General features: G+C 60.0%; 3 protein-coding genes across 4 annotated transcripts; 1 reads left to right on the forward strand and 2 right to left on the reverse strand.

The window, feature by feature from the left end:
• Nucleotides 1-5: 5 nt before the first annotated feature.
• RPS5 (ribosomal protein S5) lies at nucleotides 6-2,296 on the reverse strand. The gene is made up of 6 exons (XM_054807638.1): nucleotides 2,170-2,296; nucleotides 982-1,087; nucleotides 673-882; nucleotides 444-572; nucleotides 235-333; nucleotides 6-121 (listed from the first exon to the last, which is right to left on the reverse strand). Exons 2-6 carry the CDS (start codon nucleotides 1,084-1,086, stop codon nucleotides 53-55), a joined length of 612 nt encoding a protein of 203 aa, XP_054663613.1. The 5' UTR covers nucleotide 1,087; nucleotides 2,170-2,296; the 3' UTR covers nucleotides 6-52.
• A 369-nt stretch (nucleotides 2,297-2,665) lies between these two features.
• Nucleotides 2,666-8,956, forward strand: FLOT1 (flotillin 1). 2 transcript variants are annotated; one of them, XM_054807539.1, is made up of 12 exons: nucleotides 2,666-2,862; nucleotides 2,957-3,032; nucleotides 3,164-3,254; nucleotides 3,675-3,818; nucleotides 4,331-4,450; nucleotides 5,017-5,112; nucleotides 5,412-5,564; nucleotides 5,973-6,154; nucleotides 6,788-6,833; nucleotides 6,947-7,084; nucleotides 8,411-8,575; nucleotides 8,685-8,956. In XM_054807539.1, exons 1-12 carry the CDS (start codon nucleotides 2,820-2,822, stop codon nucleotides 8,715-8,717), a joined length of 1,287 nt encoding a protein of 428 aa, XP_054663514.1. In that variant the 5' UTR covers nucleotides 2,666-2,819; the 3' UTR covers nucleotides 8,718-8,956. The 2 variants fall into 2 exon arrangements, with proteins under 2 accessions (XP_054663514.1, XP_054663515.1); XM_054807540.1 differs by lacking the exons at nucleotides 8,411-8,575; nucleotides 8,685-8,956 and having other exon boundaries at nucleotides 2,720-2,862; nucleotides 6,788-6,888; nucleotides 6,922-6,965.
• Nucleotides 8,957-9,210: 254 nt separating this feature from the next.
• Nucleotides 9,211-16,096, reverse strand: TUBB (tubulin beta class I). Its single transcript, XM_054807530.1, has 4 exons — nucleotides 15,883-16,096; nucleotides 12,687-12,795; nucleotides 12,339-12,449; nucleotides 9,211-11,234 (listed from the first exon to the last, which is right to left on the reverse strand). The coding sequence occupies exons 1-4, from the start codon at nucleotides 15,937-15,939 to the stop codon at nucleotides 10,177-10,179; spliced, it is 1,335 nt and encodes a 444-aa protein (XP_054663505.1). The 5' UTR covers nucleotides 15,940-16,096; the 3' UTR covers nucleotides 9,211-10,176.
• Between the last annotated feature and the right edge of the window lie 198 nt (nucleotides 16,097-16,294).

Below are 16,294 nucleotides of genomic sequence, written 5' to 3' on the forward strand. Positions count from 1 at the left end.
GAGGGGACACAAAGCAAGTGAATTTTATTGGGGGGGTGACAACGGTGGCATTTTAACGGTTGGACTTGGCCACACGCTCCAGCTCGTCCTTCTTCTTGATGGCGTAGGAGTTGGAAGAACCCTGGGAGGGCGAGATGGGTGTCAGTCAGTTTTTGGGGGGTGTGGGGGGGGTCTGTTTTGTCCCCAACTCACGAGAGAAGGTGACAGCGGCGACACCTCCACCCCCCTCCTCACCTTGGCGGCGTTGATGAGCTCATCGGCCAAACACTCGGCGATGGTTTTGATGTTACGGAAAGCGGCTTCGCGAGCTCCGGTGCACAACAGCCAGATGGCCTTGGGGTGACGGGGAGGGGGGGACAACACGGAATAAAAAAGGACATCAGGGACGTGGGGACAAGGCGGGTGGCAGCTCCCCGGGGTTTGGGGATGAACAGAGAGGGTACCTGGTTGACGCGGCGCAAGGGGGACACGTCCACGGCCTGTCTACGGACGGTGCCGGCGCGGCCGATACGCGTCGAATCCTCGCGGGGTCCGGAATTAATGATGGCGTTAACCAGGACTTGCAGGGGGTTCTGCCAGAGCACAGGCCGGGAAGAGAGAATCAGCCCCCCGCCCAGCACCCAAAAAAAAACCTCCTCAGCACCCAAACCCTGCCCCCAGCACCCTCCTCACCTCCCCGGTGAGCAGATGGATGATCTCGAAGGCGTGCTTAACGATGCGCACGGTCATTAATTTCTTGCCGTTGTTCCGGCCGTGCATCATCATGGAATTAGTGAGTCGCTCGACGATGGGACATTGGGCTTTACGAAAACGCTTGGCCGCGTAGCGCCCGGCGCTGTGGGGCAGGTACTTGGCGTATTTTTCCTTCACGGCGATGTAATCCTGGTGGGACGTGACATCAGATACTCCTCCCGTTGATAGGAGGGATGTAGGAACCCCCATTACACCCCCCTCCTTGTCGTCTCCCCCCCAAAAAAATACCTGGAGGGAGATGTCGTTGATCTGCACATCATCGGTGCTCCATTTGCCGAAGAGTTTGATGTCGGGGGTCTCGGTGACGGCGGGGGCCGTCTCCCAGTCGGTCATGCTACAGAGATGATGAAATGAGCGTCAGGAGAGACCTCTGCACCCCCACAAACCTCATGATTAGGGGGGGTCTAAATCAAACCCCTTTAATTAAAAGGAAAAAATAAGTGCCTCCAAGTCCCAGTGAGGTTTAAATGCCCTTCCAGTATAAAATGGGAAGGCTCTGGGGAGACTTCACGGGGCAGTGGGTACCCCAGGACTTTTCATGGGGTATTAAGTACCATGCATGCACACCCAGACACCCCGCACCCTGTGTGGGGTGTCTATGTAGAAAAGGGGGGGTCCTTCAACCTCCCAGAGGTGACAAGGTGGCCCAGGGGTGTCCCCAAGCCCTTGAGGGTGGATGTGACAACAGGGGTATCCCCCCAGGTTGGGTGTTTGTGACTCTGTGAGTGTCATCTCCCCCCAAGACAGGATAGCGTGCATCAGTGTGTAACATACAGGTGTGGAGCGAACCTGGTGTGTCATGGGGCTCTGTGACACCCGCAGAGGGGTGTCCCCGTCAATGAGGGACCCCCAGGGGTTTCATGTTTGTGGGTGTTACGGTGTACTGAGGAACAGGGTCGGTGCTGGGACAGTTGTACGGTCCCAGTGGTACTGGTGAGCACAAGGACCAGCTACAGACGGGGCAGGGGGAAACCCTGACCCCCCAGGGGCACCCCAATCTCCCTCTAGACCTCCCCCACCCCCAACTCCTATCTCAGGGCCCCCCCACTCCCACCTCATGGCTCCCCACACAGGTCTGAGCCCCCACTCCTACCTCAGCCCCCCAAATCCCACCTCAGGACCCCCCCATTCCTACCTCATGGCTCCCCACACAGGTCTGAGTCCCCACTCCTCCCTCATCCCCCCCCTCGGGCCTGAGCCCCTCAATCTCCACCTCAGGGCCCCCCAACTCCTACTTCAGCCCGTCCCCCTTCAGGCCTGAGCCTCCCCTCACCTCCTACCTCAGGGCCCCCCCCACCGCCGGGCCGCAGCCGCCCTTACACACCACACGGACCCCCCAGGACCACCCTCCCCAGCCCCTCCCGAGCCCCAGACCCCGCTCCAGGCCCGGGGAACCCCAGGACCCGCCGCACTCACATGGCGGCGGCGGCGGGTGCAGCGAAGAAAAAGGGCCCCGATGGGGTTTCCCGGCCTCTTATGCAGGGGCTGGAGCGCACTTCCGGTCACGCATGCTCAAAGCCCCAGCGCGACCCCACACTTCCGCCCGTTCTGCCCTCACCGCGCCCGCTGGCGAGCCTCTTTGCGCATGCGCGTATGGAAGGACCCGCCCCCAGCCACAGCGCGGGCGCAGAGGGCGCTGGTGAAGCCGGAGCGGCTATGTCAGTTGAGGGCGCCTTCCCAAACGCTGCCACGGGGGGGGATAGAGACACGCGTGGTGGAGGAAAGCGGGATCAGGGGGCTCTAAGGGGGACACGGGGGAGGGGGAAACAACGGGGAGAGAGAACTCCCGTCCCCCAGGAAACTTTACAGTAACACAAACCCCTAGCAGACCAATGGGGCGGCGAGTAGCTCGTGGCGTCACGGGTCGCTGGGTGGAACGCGGGGAAGGGGCGGGGCGTTCTCTGCCGCGGGGGCTGACGGGATCGTGGCGGTCCGGTGGCGGGTGGGGCCGCGCTGCAGCGGGAGGAACTGAGCGGGGGGGGGGGGGGGAAGCGGTTACCGGGAGGAGCGGGGGGGGCTACCGGGCGTCTGGGGCCTCTCTCCGGTCTCTGCTGGTCCCCGCCGAGATGTTCTTCACGTGTGGCCCCAATGAGGCCATGGTGGTGTCGGGTGAGTCGGGTCCCGTCGTGTCCCCACCCCCCCACCCTTTCCACGGGTCCTTCCGTGGGTCCCCGGGTCCCCACTGACTTCTCTGTCCCCGCAGGTTTCTGCCGCAGCCCCCCCGTGATGGTGGCCGGGGGGCGGGTGCTGGTGGTGCCGTGTCTGCAGCAGATCCAGCGGTGAGGGGACACACCGGAGGGGGGGGGGGGGGGATGACCCACGGGTGGACGTGGTGACACGGGAACTGGGGGGGTGACGGGACGTGGGGGACACGGGGTGGGTGACAGCGGCGTGACCCGTCCTTCCCCAGGATCTCCCTGAACACTCTGACCCTCAATGTGCGGAGTGAGAAGGTCTACACCCGCCACGGCGTCCCCATCTCAGTCACCGGCATTGCCCAGGTACCCCCCAACCCGTGTCACCCCCACCCGTGTCCCTACAGCTGCTGTCACTCCTCTCCAGGAGCGACCAGTGCAGCCCCTTTTAAGGGGTGCCGTGGTGGGGCCCACCCAGTGTCTAGGGAGGGATCCTCTTAAAACGGCCTTGTCATGCTCCAGTGTGGGTGTGGGGGGGTATCCTTAAAAGGGCTCATCGTAGTGGTCCTCACTAGTTCTCTTAAAAGGGGCTTGGTAGTGCTAGCTGTGTGTTGGGGGGGCTGTCACTTTTGGGGGGGGGGGCGGCATTCTCTTAAAAGGGCACACGCTAGTTCCTCTTAAAGGGGTCATGCTGCAGTGGTGGGCCCACAGGGATAGGAGCAGGGCGCGCGTGTGCGAGGCACGCGTGTGCGAGGCCGGGCCTTCCCTGTGGACATGCGCACGCAGGTGAAGATCCAGGGGCAGAACAAGGAGATGCTGGCGGCCGCCTGCCAGATGTTCCTGGGCAAGTCAGAGAGCGAGATCGCCCAGATCGCCCTCGAGACCCTGGAGGGACACCAGCGTGCCATCATGGCCCACATGACCGTGGAGGTGAGGGGGGGGTGGGGCCAGCCACGCCCCTTGGGGCCGGCCACGCCCATGTCACCAGGCCCACAGTCTCTGGGAGCAGCCCTTAACCATTAGCCCCGCCCCCCCAGTGGTGGAAGCCCCGCCCCCACAGTGGAAGCCCCACCCCCTACAGCGGAAGCCACGCCTCTTTGCTAAAGCCCCACCCCCGCAGCAGAAGCCCCGCCCCTTTGCTAAAGCCCCGCCCCTTTGCTAAAGCCCCACCTTCCCCAGGTGGAAGCCCTGCCCCCATGGAAACCCCCACCCCAGAGGCCCCGCCCCTTTCCCAAAGCCCCGCCCCCATAAGCCCCACCCCCAGGTGGAAGCCCCGCCTCCGTGCACGCAGCCCCGCCCCCCACCCTGGGAAGCCACGCCCCTTCCAGAAAGCCCCGCCCACCCGAGACCACGCCCCCTGCCCGACAGCCCTGCCCCTTTGCGAGGCCACGCCCCCGCGCCCCACCCCTCTAAGCCCCGCCCCCATGCCCCACCCACCGCAGGAGATCTACAAGGACCGCCAGAAATTCTCGGAGCAGGTTTTTAACGTGGCCTCGTCCGACCTCGTCAACATGGGCATCAGCGTGGTCAGCTACACCCTGAAGGACATCCACGACGACCAGGTGGCACCCGGGGGAGGGACACAGAGAGGGGGACGCGGTGGGGACGGGGGTGTCAGCGCGGCCAGACGCGCCCCGGGGGACATCGGGTGGCACCAGGGACGCGGAGGTGGGGGGGGGGACGACACGCAGCAGGGGCATCAGCGTGGTCGGTGGCGTTGGGGACACGGGGGGTACAGGGGATCGTGGGGATGGGGATGGTGAGGTGGGAATGGGGACAGTGACCCGGGGATGGGGACGATGAAGGATCTGGGGATGGGGACAATGAACGATCTGGGGATGAGGGTGACAGGAAAAGGGATGTGGGGACGGAGAGAGGGAAGCAGGGTTGGAGAAATTGGGATAAGGACAGAGGAACGGTGTTGTGGGGACAGGGATACGGATATGGGGACATCGGGTGAAGGACAGGGACGCTGGAGCAGGACCAGGGTGGGGACAGAGGTTGGGGACATCCAGGCAGGGATGGGGCTGTCCCCAAGGCCACCAGCTCTTGCTGGGGCAGGGACAGCCAGAGCAAGGGAGAGACGCGGTGGGGTGTGGGGGGGGTGACAGCGTCCCCCTGTCCCCAGGACTACCTGCACTCGCTGGGGAAGGGACGCACGGCCCAGGTCCAGCGCGACGCCCGTGTGGGGGAGGCAGAGGCCAAGCGGGACGCCGGCATCCGTGTGAGTTTGTCACCTCTGTCACCCCTGGGGTCACTCGTGTCCCTCATCTGCCCACGTGTCCCCCTGTTGCCTCACTGAGGTGTCTGGATCCGCCCCCAGTGTGCCCGTGTCCCCCACCACATGCCCCCAATGTCACCAGGTTGTCTCCGAGGTCCCCACACGTCCTTGTGTCCCCTTCCACTATCCCTGGACCCCCCATATCCACGTGTCCCCCCGTGTCACCCCACCCCCCTATGTCCCCTGGTGTCCCCCCATCCCCGGTGTCCCCCTGTGTCCCTAACGTCCCCGTGTCCCCGCAGGAGGCTCGAGCGCGCCAGGAGCAGGTCTCGGCGCAGCTGCTGAGCGAGACGGCGATGGCGCAGGCCCAGCGCGACTTCCAAGTGCAGCAGGCGTTGTGCGACGCCGCCGTCAGCGCACGCAAAGCCCAAGCTGACCTGGCCTACCAGCTGCAGGTACGCCGCATGCCTGGGACCCCCCCCTCAGGTGCCTGGGACCCCTCCCCAGGACACCTGGGTCCCCTCTGCACACCCCCAGGGTGCCCGAGTCCTTCCCCTGGATGCCCGAGTCCTCCCAGGACACTCGCATCCCCCTGATCCTGGGGTCCCCGCTAACATCTGGGGCCCCTGAGATGCTTAGTCCCCCCCCCGCCCCAAGACTCCTGGGTTCCCCCAGACAGCTGGGCACCCTGGATACGTGGGTGTCCCCAGCACATTGCCCCCCCCCAAAAAAACACCTGGGTGCCCCTTAACACCTGGGGTGCCTGGGTTCTCCCATCCACCTGGGCGTCGTGTGTGTGTCCCCCCCCCACCATCCCACCCTCCCGGGTGCCGACGCGGGGCTGAGGGGTGCTGCGGGTGCAGGTGGCGAGGACGAAGCAGCAGATCGAGGAGCAGCGGGCGCAGGTGCTGGTGGTGGAGCGGGCGCAGCAGGCGCAGCTGCAGGAGCACGAGATCGGCCGTCGCGAGAGGGAGCTGGAGGCCACCGTCCGTAAACCTGCCGAGGCCGAGCGCTACCGCCTCGAGCGCCTGGCCGAGGCCCAGCGGTGAGCCCTGTCCCCGGGTGGTGGGCCCCACTACCTTGGGTGAAGCCATGCCCCTTTAAAGGGGAAGCCCCGCCCCACTCTACCAAGCCACACCCCCAACTGGTGGGCCCCACTACCTTGGGTGAAGCCACGCCCCTTTAAGGAACGTCACGCCCCTTTAAGGAACGTCACGCCCCTTTAAGGAATGTCACGCCCCTTTAAGGAATGTCACGCCCCTTTAAGGAATGTCACGCCACTTTAAAGGGGCATTTTGGCCCCATCTGGTGGGCCTCACAGCACTGAAGTTGTGCCCCTTTAAGGGGAGCATTGCCCTTTTAAAGGGGAGCTCTGCACCTTCTACCAAGCCACAGCCCCAGCTGGTGGACCCCACCACGTGGGGGAAGCCATGCCCCCTTTAAGGGAAGCCATGCCCCCTACCTGCTCAAGCCCTTTATAAAGGAGGTGGGGCCTTTTGAAGGGGAGCCCCGCCCCTTCCGCTATGCCACACCCCCCATAGCGGACCCTACCATGCTGAAGTCATTGCCCATTTAAAGCAAGCCCGCTCCTGTGTAGGCCACGCCCCCCGGCCACACCCTCCCAAGCCCCTCCCACTCGAGAAGCTCCACCCCCCCTCCAAGCCCCGCCCCTCCGCAGGTCGCAGCTGATGATGCAAGCGGAGGCCGAAGCTGAGGTCATGAGGGTGAGTCTGGGGGGTACGGACAACACGCGCGTGTCCGGGGGGGGACGGGACACGGACACCCCACACCCCCACCCCACACCCCCACCCCACACCCCACACCCCCACCCCCGCAGGTGACGGGGGCAGCGCGGGCAGCAGCGGTGGCAGCGCGGGCGCGGGCGGATGCGGCGCAGACGGCGGCGAAGGCCGAGGCGTTCGGGCAGTACCAGGAAGCCGCCGTCGTGGACATGGTGCTGCAGCGGCTGCCCCAGGTGTGGTCTGGGGGTTTCTGGGGGAGGGGGGGGGGTTCAGGGGTCCCCTGATGGGTTTGGGGTCCCAATGAGGGTGTTTTTAGGGTCCTAATGGGGTATTTTGGGGTCTTCAGGGGGTGGTTTGGGGTCCCAGTGGGGTATTTTGGGGTCCCCAATGGGTGTAGGGTCCCAGTGGGGTATTTTGGGGTCTTTAGGGGGCGGTTTGGGGTCCCAGTGGGGTTATTTTGGGGTCCCAGTGGGGTATTTTGGGGTCTTCAGGGGGTATTTTGGGGTCCCCTGATGGGTTTGGGGTCCCAATGAGGTATTTTAGGGTCCTAATGGGGTATTTTGGGGTCTCCAGGGGGGTGTTTTGGGGTCCCCAATGGGTTTAGGGTCTCAGTGGGGTATTTTGGGGTCTTCAGGGGGCAGTTTGGGGTCCCAGTGGGGTTATTTTGGGGTCCCAGTGGGGTATTTTGGGGTCTTCAGGGGGTGTTTTGGGGTCCCAATGAGGTATTTTAGGGTCCTAATGGGGTATTTTGGGGTCTCCAGGGGGTGTTTTGGGGTCCCCTGATGGCTTTGGGGCCCCAATGGGTTTAGGGTCTCAGTGGGGTATTTTGGGGTCTTCAGGGGGCGGTTTGGGGTCCCAGTGGGGTATTTTGGGGTCCCCAATGGGTGTAGGGTCCCAGTGGGGTATTTTGGGGTCTTCAGGGGGCGGTTTGGGGTCCCAGTGGGGTTATTTTGGGGTCCCAGTGGGGTATTTTGGGGTCTTCAGGGGGTGTTTTGGGGTCCTAATGAGGTATTTTAGGGTCCTAATGGGGTATTTTGGGGTCTCCAGGGGGGTGTTTTGGGGTCCCCAATGGGTTTAGGGTCTCAGTGGGGTATTTTGGGGTCTTCAGGGGGCAGTTTGGGGTCCCAGTGGGGTATTTTGGGGTCCCAGTGGGGTATTTTGGGGTCTTCAGGGGGCGGTTTGGGGTCCCAGTGGGGTATTTGGGGGTCCCAATGTGGTATTTTGGGGTCTCCAGGGGGTGTTTTGGGGTCCCCTGATGGCTTTGGGGTCCCAATGAGGTATTTTAGGGTCCTAATGGGGTATTTTGGGGTCTCCAGGAGGTGTTCTGGGGTCCCCTGATGGCTTTGGGGTCCCTTTCATGGGGTTGGTGCAGTTTGGGGGGTGGTAGAGGGTATTTTGGGGTGCTTCTATGGAACGGGGGCAGGCTGGGAGGATTGTGGGGGACAAAGGGGCATTTTTGGGGTGAAAGATGGCAATTTTGGGACAGATAAGGAGGCGGGGGAGGGTTGGGGCGCTAGAGGTGGATTTTTGGGGTTAAAACCGCTGGTTTTGGGGGGCAGGTGGCGGAGGCGGTGGCCCAGCCGCTGCTGGGGACGCGACGAGTGACGTTGGTGGCCGGCAGCTCCGGTGACATCGGGGTGTCGCGGCTCCCGGGGGAGATCCTGGATGTTGTCACCCGCCTGCCCGCCGCTGTCGAGGCCCTCACGGGTGTCAGCGTCACCCAGGTCCGCACCCTCACCCCCCCCCCAAGTTTGGGGACACCAGGACATCTGGGTCCCCTGGGTGGGGTGTGACATCCAGGTCCACTCCTCAGTCCCCTCTTTGTCCCCACAGGCCACCCAGAAGAAGTCCGAGTGCCAGGCTTGAGCCAGGGCCACCGTGTCCCCGAAGTGCCACCGCGTCCCCGAAGTGCCACCACCCCCCTGGAACCCCTGTGTCTCCGATGAGCCACCACCTCCCAGTGATACCAGTGTCCCCGTGGTGTCACCACCACCCCCCCCCAGCCTCTGTCCCCCCCATGGTGTCACCACCCCCGCTGGCATGTCCCCAAGGTGGGGGGGGAAATGTGTCCCTTTGTCCCCAAATCATTAAAGCTGCTACGCAGACCTGGGTCCCCTCAGGGGGTCGGGCGGGTTTGGGGAACGCCAGAAGGGACGTGGGTGGCCCAAGAGGTGACAAGGACACAGGAGGGTCGTGTGTGTCCCCCCCTCAAGGACATGGGGACCCCCCCCCCCAGAGGGACCCCGAAGGGGACAGAGGAGACCTGAGGACATTGAAGGGGACACGGGTGGGACCCCAGGAGGGACACGAGGACCCCCAACGTGACGTGGGGACAGGAAGGGGACAACGGACACGGCGGTGGCTTTACATCCCGGGTTTATTCCTCGCCCGGGGGCGGCTTTTCAATATGAAAAAAAAAAAAAAAGGAAAAAAAAAAAGCTTAAAAAGGGGAAAAAACAAACCAAAATAGGATGGAGTTGGGGGCAGGGGACATGGAGGGGACAGGAGAGCCTCCGGTTGGGGACACAGGGGACAGGGCCACCCGGGAGCCCCCTGCACTGGAGTGGTGGTTTTGGGTGGAAAGGGGGCGAATTGGTGCCTGGGGGCTGCAATAATTTAGTGGTGATGTCACCCCCAGCAGTGGGGGACATGGGGACAAGGGGGGGTGACACGGAGGGGACGGTGGCTCTGGAGCAACAGGGACCTTCTGGGGACAGTGACAACGGAGAGGGGATGGTGACGAAGATGGTGGTGAAGGACAGGGATGCTCCAAGGACGAGAACTCTGGTGACGATGATGAAGGACGAGGCCTCTTCAGTGACCATGATGAAGGACAAGGACTCTCTAGTGCTGACGACACTGGTGAAGACCAAGGGCTTTCTGGGGATGAGGAGAAAGGCTGAAGGTTCTCTGAGAATGACAAAGGCCAAGGGCTCTCCAGTGACAACAGCGAAGGCCGAGGGCTCAGAGGACAACCATGATGAAGGCCAAGAGCTTTCTGGCGATGATGGTGAAGGACAACAGCTCTCTGAGGGATGATGACGAAGGCCAAGAGCTCTCCAAGGACCATGGTGGAGGACAAGGGCTCTCTGAAGATGATGATGAAGGCCGAGGACAATGATGAAGACCAAGGGCTCTCCGAGGACGATGATGAAGGACAAGGACTCTCCGAGGATGAAGGCCGAGGGCTCTCCAAGGACAACGGTGAAGGACGAGGGCTCTCTGAAGACAATGACAGCGAAGGACGAAAGGCTCTCTGAGGACAACGCTGAAGGACGAGGGCTCTCCGAGGATGACAACGGCAGTGAAGGACGAGGGCCGTCCCTCAGGCCTCCTCTTCGGCCTCTTCACCAAAATCCTCCTCCTCCTCGGCAGTGGCATCCTGGTACTGCTGGTACTCCGAAACGAGGTCGTTCATGTTGCTCTCGGCCTCGGTGAACTCCATCTCGTCCATCCCTTCGCCCGTGTACCAGTGGAGGAAGGCTTTGCGTCGGAACATGGCCGTGAACTGCTCCGAGATGCGCTTGAAGAGCTCCTGGATGGCCGTGCTGTTGCCGATGAAGGTGACGGCCATCTTGAGGCCACGCGGCGGGATGTCACACACGGCCGTCTTGACGTTGTTGGGGATCCACTCGACGAAGTAAGAGCTGTTCTTGTTTTGCACGTTGAGCATCTGCTCGTCCACCTCCTTCATGGACATGCGACCTCGGAAGACGGCGGCCACTGTGAGGTAACGGCCGTGACGGGGATCGCAGGCTGCCATCATGTTTTTGGCGTCAAAAACTTGTTGGGTGAGCTCGGGGACGGTGAGGGCGCGGTACTGCTGGCTGCCGCGTGACGTCAAAGGCGCGAAACCGGGCATGAAGAAGTGAAGACGCGGGAAGGGCACCATGTTGACGGCCAACTTACGGAGATCGGCGTTGAGCTGACCAGGAAAACGCAGGCAGGTGGTGACGCCACTCATGGTGGCAGAAACAAGGTGGTTGAGGTCACCGTAGGTGGGAGTGGTCAACTTCAGGGTACGGAAGCAGATGTCGTAGAGAGCTTCGTTATCGATGCAGTAGGTCTCGTCCGTGTTCTCCACAAGTTGGTGGACAGACAAGGTGGCGTTGTAGGGTTCCACCACCGTATCTGACACCTTGGGAGACGGGACAACGCTGAAGGTGTTCATGATGCGGTCGGGGTATTCTTCACGAATTTTGGAGATCAGGAGGGTCCCCATGCCCGAACCAGTGCCACCACCCAACGAGTGGGTCAGCTGGAAGCCCTGAAGACAGTCGCAACTCTCCGCCTCCTTCCTCACCACGTCCAGGACCGAATCCACCAGTTCAGCCCCCTCCGTGTAGTGACCCTTGGCCCAGTTGTTGCCCGCGCCGCTCTGGCCTGGGGTGGGGACACGGGGGGGATGTCACAGAGGGAGCTCCCTGGGAGAAACTGAGTTCTTTGGGGACTTTGCTCACTCAGCTTGGGGGCCTCCAGGCCAACCTAGAGGACCTCAGGGATCTCCCATCCCACCTTTGAGGACCGTCACCCTGCTTGGGGACCTTCAAACCAACCTTCTTCACCTTGAGACCTTGATCTCACACTTGGGGACCTCTAGCAACCCTCCACGGTGACTTCCAGCCCACCCTTGGGGAACTTTATGCTCCTTGAGGACCTCCATCGCACGCTCAAGGACCCTGAGCACCTCCATTGCTGTTGTTGGGTACCTCTACCTGACCCTTGGGACCTCTATCCTTCTCCTTCAAGACCCCCCCAGACCATTCTTGAGGACCTTGGAGACCTCCATCACTCTCCTCCTCCATCTCCACACCACCCTTGGGCCATACTGAGCGCCTCAGGGACCTCTGTCCAACCCCAGGGAAACTCCAGACCACATCTGACCTCCTTGGGGACCACCATCCCTCTTCTTGGGGACCTCCAGCTGGTCCCGAGAAACCTTAAGCTCCTTGTGGACCTCCATTACCTTCCTACGGGACCTTTTGTTACCCTTCTTGGGGACCTCTATCCCACCCTTGGGTGTCTTAAGCTCCTTATGGACCTCATCCATTCTCCTTAGGTTATCTCCATGCCACCCATGGGCACCCTGAGCTCCTGAGAGACACCCATCACCTAGGGGAACCTCATCCCCCTGATCTGGGGACCCCAATAACCCTTCCGGAATCAAAGTGGGGGCAGCTCTGGGGACACAGGAGACTCTGGCCACCAAGAAGGGGACCTTCTACCCGACTGTGACAAGCACCTGAGGGCCACCAAGGAGGGATGTGTCACTCTAATGGGAAGGGCACTCATGGGCCACCCCTGCAACCCCATGGGCCACCCCAGTGGGGACAGAGGGGACCCACCACCCCACCCCACAGTGATGGTCACCAAAGGGCCACCACTGAGAACTTCACAGCCACCAAAGAAAAATGCCACCCCGCACCTCCAGGTCACCTAGGATGACATGGGGGACCCCATGAGACAGCAGGTGACACGGGGACTCACCGAAAACAAAGTTGTCTGGCCGGAAGATCTGCCCGAAGGGTCCTGAACGCACAGAGTCCATGGTGCCCGGCTCCAGGTCCACCAAGATGGCCCTTGGCACATACTTACCCCCTGGGGACATCGCCGTGTCACCAGGGGGTTGCAATGGTGACAACATCGCATCACTTCCCCACCCCCAAAAACCTCTAGAAACCACCCCAAAACCCGAGGGGGCAGAAGGAGGGCGCGGGGAGAGGAACAGGTGACCTGAGCGTGTCAGGTCTCAGGCAGACTGGGATGGGGATGTGGAGGGGATGGAGGGGTGACAACGGGGAAGGGGTGACAGGGGAAGAAGGGGTGACGCCATACCGGTGGCCTCGTTGTAGTAGACGCTGATGCGGTCGAGCTGGAGGTCGCTGTCGCCATGGTAAGTGCCGGTGGGGTCGATGCCGTGTTCATCGCTGATCACTTCCCAGAACTGGGGGCAGAGGGTGGGGTCAGAAGGGCTCCACCCCCTCCCAAAAGTGGGCGGGGAAAGGGCTGAGCCCCCCCTTGGGGCTTTAAGAGTGGGTGGGGCCAGTCTTGGGGTGGGAGGGGTCTATACAGGGGTGGAGCTTGGTGTGGGGTCTCTCCAAAGGGGTGGAGCCTGTGGGAGTGAAGCCTCATTGGAGGAACAAACCCTAGGAGGCTGAGCCTTGAAAGGGTGTGGAATCTTATTGGAGGAGGCAGCCCAGGGGGTGGGGCTGCACTGGAGGAGGGAGTCCTAGAGGGAAACCAACCCTGGGGGCGGAGCCAACTCCAGGAGCACCAATCCTGGGGGGGAGGACATGCCCGAGGGGGAGGAGTCAACTCAGGGGGCTGGGTCAGCCTGCAAGGGGTGGGGACCACCCTTAAAAGGGGCAGAGCCTAAAGCCCGCAGGGGCGTGGCCAAACTGGGGCGTGGCCACACCCCCTCCCCCCAAAAAACAGGCGGGCGGGAACCGGAAACAGCATTTGAATCGCGGAGGCGCTCAAGGAAAAAAAAAAAAGTTTAATTTCAGAAACACCCAAAATTTTGCCTTTTTACCCCTCAAAAATACTCATCCTTTCCCTTGGGGGGGGGGGGGGGGAGAAAAAAAAAACCACGAAATTTTAATTTTTCTCGCCCAAAAATCTGCCACAGGGGAGGGGCGGCTGGGAACAAAGGGTGGGGGAGGGGTCCCCCCAAGGTCATGGGGGGAGGGGGACAGGGCCACGCCCTGCGGGTGAAAAGAGGCCAAAACACCCCAATTTGAGGCTGAAAGAGGAGGAATGGGTTAAAAACACCAATTTAGGTTAAAAAGCATCATTCTGGAGACTGGGAACCTGCGTTTACGAGAGGTTAAAAATTGTTGATTTTTTTTGAGTTGGGTAATTATCATTTTTCTTCTGAATAAATCCTGTGTCAGAGCAGAAAAAAAGGGGGGTTTCTGGCTAAAAAAATTAATTTGGAGTTAAAAAGTTCATTTTGGTGGGTGGAAACCAATTTGGGGCTGAAAATGTTTCAGAGCTGAAATGCGCGGTTTTGGAACAAAAAGCCTCTATGGTGGTGCTGCAGAAAAATAGTAATTCTGCAGTAGGATGATCCTGTTCTGCAGCTAAAAATCACTATTATGGGGCTAGAAACACCATTTCAGGGCAGAAAAATGCTTTTTTGGTGTCCAAAAACCTCTTCATAGGCATTTTTGAGAACAAAGATCCTATTCTAGGGCTGAAAAACCTCCATTTTGGGGGCTGAAAACTCCCGTTTGGAGAAACAAAGATCGTATTCTGAGGCTAAAAATGTCCTTTTTGAGACAAAAATTGCCGTTTGGGTGCCGAAAGCCCCATTTTGGTACTAAAAAATCTTTTGGAGGCTGAAAAAAATCTTTAGGGGCAGGAAAATCGTATTGTGCAGAAAAAAAACTATTCCGGCACAGTAAAAGCCTATTCTGGGGCCAAAAATATCCATTTGGGGACGAAAACTGCCATCGTGCAGCAAAAAGTCCCTTTTAGGGGTCAAGAAAATTTATTTTTGAGCAAAACTCCCTTAATTTGCAGCAGAAAAAAGGCATTTGGGAGCACAAAGATCCTATTCTTGAGCTCAGGACCTCCATTTTGGGGCTGGAAACCTCCATTTTGGGCCCAAAACCCCCAGTTTTAGCTGTGAAAAAAATCCACATGAACTAAAAAAAAGTATTTTGGGTTCAAAAGTTCCTCTTGGGCCCTAAGAACACTGTTTTAGGGCTGAAAAGAGGAATCTGGGGGTCCAAAAGTGATAATTCAGGGAACAAAGATCTTACTCTGAAGCTGAAAACCTCCATTTTGGGGCTGGAAAACTCTTCTGGGGGAGAAAACCCCCACATTTTAATGCTGAAAAAATCCCATTTTGGGATAAAAAAAATCCTACTTTAGGTCTAAAAATCTGAAGGTCTGAAATTCTGTGGGGGGACACAAAATCCCCCATTTTGTGTCTGAAAACTCCATTTCAGGGAACAAAGCTCTTATGTTGAGGCCAAAAACCTCCATCTTAGGGCCGGAAATCCCGATTTGAGGCCAAACTCCTTTATTTTGGGGCTTTAAAACCTTTATCTTTAACCCCCAATCCCTATTTTACATCTTGAAAAAGAAAAACCCTATTTTGGGGCAGAAATATCCCATTTTGGGGGCAAAAATCATCCAGTTTGGAGCCCAGAGGTCCTCTTGAGAGGCGACACGCCCCTATTTTGGGGCTGAAAAAAACCCACTTTTGAGGCAGAAAACCCTCATTTTGAAGCCGAACACGCGGTGGGCGGCACGCCCCGATTTGGAGGCAGACATCTTTATTTTGGAGGCATAAACCCCAAATTCCGAGAGCGGGAAGCGCCTGTTTTGTAGCCAAAATATCTTATTGCGGGGTACAAAACCCTTTTTTGGGAGCAAAAATCGCCATTGTGGGGCTGAACACGCCGGGGAGGGGCGGGTCGCTGCGGTTTTGAGATTAAAAAAAAAAAGCATCTTTTTAACTTAAAATTATCGCTTAGAGAAGGGGGGTGTATGAAAGCCCTTATTTTGGGGCGAATCACCCCAATTTAGGGCTAACACCCTCGTTTTCTGACTGAAAAATTCCCAAATGGAGGCAAAAAAATAGCGATTTTGGGGCCGAATTTCGCGAAAGGGGGTTTAGGTGATGGAAAAGGGGTTTTTTTCTGGTAAAAGGGGTTATTTTGGGGCTGAAAATCCGCATTCCCTCAGGCGCGGCGGGAAACCGCCATTTTGGGGCCGCGTGAGAAGAAGGGGGAGGGGCGGGGCTCCCCCATTTTGAGGCCAGAAACCTCCATTTTGGGGCCGAACCGCTTCATTTTGAGACCGAATCCCCGTTATTTCGTTCCGCGCCTTTCCATTTCAAGCCCTCATCGGGCAGGAAAGGGACGATTTTAGGCTGAAATCGCCCCGATTCGGGTCCGCCTTTGTCTGCACGCGAGAGGGAGGAGCTTCTTAAAAGGGGCCGCGCGGCGGTGGGAGGGAAGAATGGAAAGGAGGGGGGGGGCCCACCCCGCCGGCCCGACACTGCCCGCCCGCTGTTCACCTTGGCCCCGATCTGGTTGCCGCATTGGCCCGCCTGGATGTGGACGATCTCCCTCATGGTGGCGGCGAGGGTCGGGCTGGGCGCAGTGACGGTGGCAGAGCGGTGGGCCCCACCCGGTCTTGATGGATAATTGAGTGGCGCGACCCCTTTAAGGCGGTAGCGCTGTTGCGAGCGCGGCGGCGGCGACAATGGCGGCTCTCGCGGCCCCGCGGCGCCTCATATAGACAAAGCGGAGGCGGCCGGCCCCGCGCTCCCATTGGACGGTACCGCCCGCTCGCCGCGTTTCTATTGGACAGCGCGGGCGGGAGGCCGCGCCCCCTCTCTCTGGTTGTACCGCCCCCTCACTGGGCTCGCTCCGTCACCTCTCTATGGCTGGAGGTGGGGGCGCTCTGCGCTTCGCGCTCTATGGTAG

Source organism: Grus americana, chromosome 32, assembly GCF_028858705.1.
Source record: "Grus americana isolate bGruAme1 chromosome 32, bGruAme1.mat, whole genome shotgun sequence".
NCBI classification, from domain to species: domain Eukaryota; kingdom Metazoa; phylum Chordata; class Aves; order Gruiformes; family Gruidae; genus Grus; species Grus americana.